At 56.7% G+C, this 2,276-nt stretch overlaps 1 protein-coding gene across 1 annotated transcript in view; it reads left to right on the top strand.

Annotated features, from left to right (window-relative positions):
• The first annotated feature begins 270 nt into the window (after positions 1-270).
• Positions 271-2,276, top strand: part of Akirin1 (akirin 1) — a 15,708-nt gene continuing 13,702 nt past the window's right edge. The window contains exon 1 of the mRNA XM_021159665.2: positions 271-668. Within this exon, the coding sequence (XP_021015324.1) occupies positions 452-668 (217 nt within the window). The 5' untranslated portion in view covers positions 271-451. The remainder of the gene's footprint in view (positions 669-2,276) is intronic.

Raw genomic sequence — 2,276 nt, 5'->3', positions numbered from 1 at the left:
AATCACCTCTTTTATCCGTCACGCGGCCAAGGGAACCCGGGTCTCCCAGTGTCTCTCCCATCCCCCGCCCCCGAGGCCCCTGCCGCGCAGGTGCGAAAGACCTCCCAGGCCACCCCGGCTGAGAGCGTGAAGGGGGGGCCCTGGGAGGGGCGGGGGCGGGGGTGTTGCTAGGCGACCACGCTCTCCGCCCAGACCGGCCCACTTCTTCCGCAGGGGGCGCCATGGGCCGAGCCCAGGCTCGGGGGCCTCCCTGAGCGGCCCTTTTCCGACTTCTTCCCCTCCGCCGGGCGGTGGCGCACGCCCGTGACGTCACAGGAGGCGGGGCCAGCGCGGCTGCCGGGTGCCGGAGGCGCCATTGGAGCCGGCTTGGCTTGGGAGCCGCAGCTGAAGAGTTGGATCCAGGGCTGTCCTTGCTGCCGCGTCTGCCTCTGGTCTCTGGCCCTTCCGCGGGATGGCGTGCGGGGCGACACTGAAGCGGCCCATGGAGTTCGAGGCGGCGCTGCTGAGCCCCGGTTCCCCGAAGCGGCGACGCTGCGCCCCTCTGCCCGGCCCCACTCCGGGCCTCAGGCCCCCGGACGCCGAGCCGCCGCCGCTTCAGATGCAGACGCCGCCGGCGAGCCTCCAGCAGCCTGCCCCGCCCGGCAGCGAGCGTCGCCTTCCAACTCCCGGTAACCTGCGCTGCTGCTGCGGACTTGGCTGGAAGCCAGGCCGGGGCGTGGGGGGCGGGGAGGGTGCGGGGGTCGTGGACACCGGCCGAGATCACCTCCGCACCCCATATCGGCCTTGGGAGAAAAAGGAACTGGGGTGCTGCTGGGCCCGGTTGCTTCCGGGGACGAGAGACATCCGGGAAGGGCAGTGACCCCACAGTGTCGGTTTTCGGGTTTCCTGGAGCTGGAGAGTCTGAGGGGTGGGCACCAAGATGAGGTGGGGATACCCCAGACCGCCGAAGGCTCTTGGTGTCCCTGAAGCCCCTCCTGCCTCCGCTTGTGCGGAACCTCCCAGGAGATCCAGTGGGCCATGGAAAATTGGATTCTGCTCACGAACCCAGCCATGAGTGGGGCGGGAGAGGGATTAGAGGGGAAGGGGCGTGAGCGTATGTAGCGCCGCAAGGTGCTTTTAGGAAGACTTGATTTCTAGAATTCTTTAGGGAGCAGAAGCCATGGAATGCAATTTCAGCCAGACTATTTCTTAGAGAGGGACTGACCTTGTTTTATCGTGTGGCTATTGTCTTGTTTCGGGTATGGCTTGAAGTGGGTAGTTGGTTGGCTAGTATTTGAGAATCCTTAAGTATACAGAGATTCTGTACTCAAAATTCAAATATCTAATACAGTGACTCGACTTGAGTAAGGCACTTCGTTTTAGACAAGGCAAAAAGAAGGACTCATGTGACAGTTAAAGATGCCTATCATATTGCAGGAGGAGGAGGGGACGTGCTTCAGGACCCATATTCAGCAATTTAGAGGGATCCCAGAAATAATCCCTCAAAAGTGGATTTGGCCAAGTTGTTTCTTTGTTTTCTTCTTGTTGTTGTTCCTCAAGCATTAGGAAAACCTGCAGTCCCTTTAAATCATTTTTGCCCCTTACATCTTGCAGTCTCTAGTGCCTCTAGTTTTCATTTCCTCCTTCCTGTGCTTAGCCACTCAAGGATACTGCTGCCACCAGCAGTCCTCTCGAGCTTTACCTGTGTTCACGTCGTAATCTATCTGTTTCCTTTTAACTGTGGCTCTGCTCTTTCCACTAGACCTGCTCTCTCCATCTTTTCCTTGAGGTTGTTAATCTGAATAGTCTTTGACTTTGCTGATTTGTGACAGTGTCTCACTCTCTAGACTGGCCTGGAACCCACAGTGTGGCCCAGGCCTGTCTTGAACTCAGCAGTCCTCCTGCCCCAGCCTCACAAGTGATTGGAATTACAGACTTGTAACCCATCAGGGCTGATTCCAAGAATCATTTCTAAATAGAGTCTTATATCCATTACCTAGTCTGACCCACAATGCAATCTTTTCAATTTAAATTCCCTGGTGACTTAATGTTATATATAGCCTTACCCACAGAATGACTGAACAGCTGGAAGATTTTTTTCTTTTTTCTTGTTTTGCTTGTTTGTTTTAATGAAGGGCCCCAAAAGCAGGGGCAGGCAAGGCTGAGGCAGGAAGATCAAGTGAACCTAAAAATTCTACACCAAGGCCGGGCGTGGTGGCGCACACCTTTAATCCCAGCACTCGGGAGGCAGAGGCAGGCGGATTTCTGAGTTCGAGGCCAGCCTGGTCTACAAAGTG

This window comes from Mus caroli, chromosome 4 (genome assembly GCF_900094665.2).
Source record: "Mus caroli chromosome 4, CAROLI_EIJ_v1.1, whole genome shotgun sequence".
In the NCBI taxonomy this organism is placed as follows: Eukaryota; Metazoa; Chordata; class Mammalia; order Rodentia; family Muridae; genus Mus; species Mus caroli.
The sequence above is the reverse complement of the archived record's forward strand: the minus strand, read 5'-3'. Positions and strand labels throughout refer to the sequence as shown.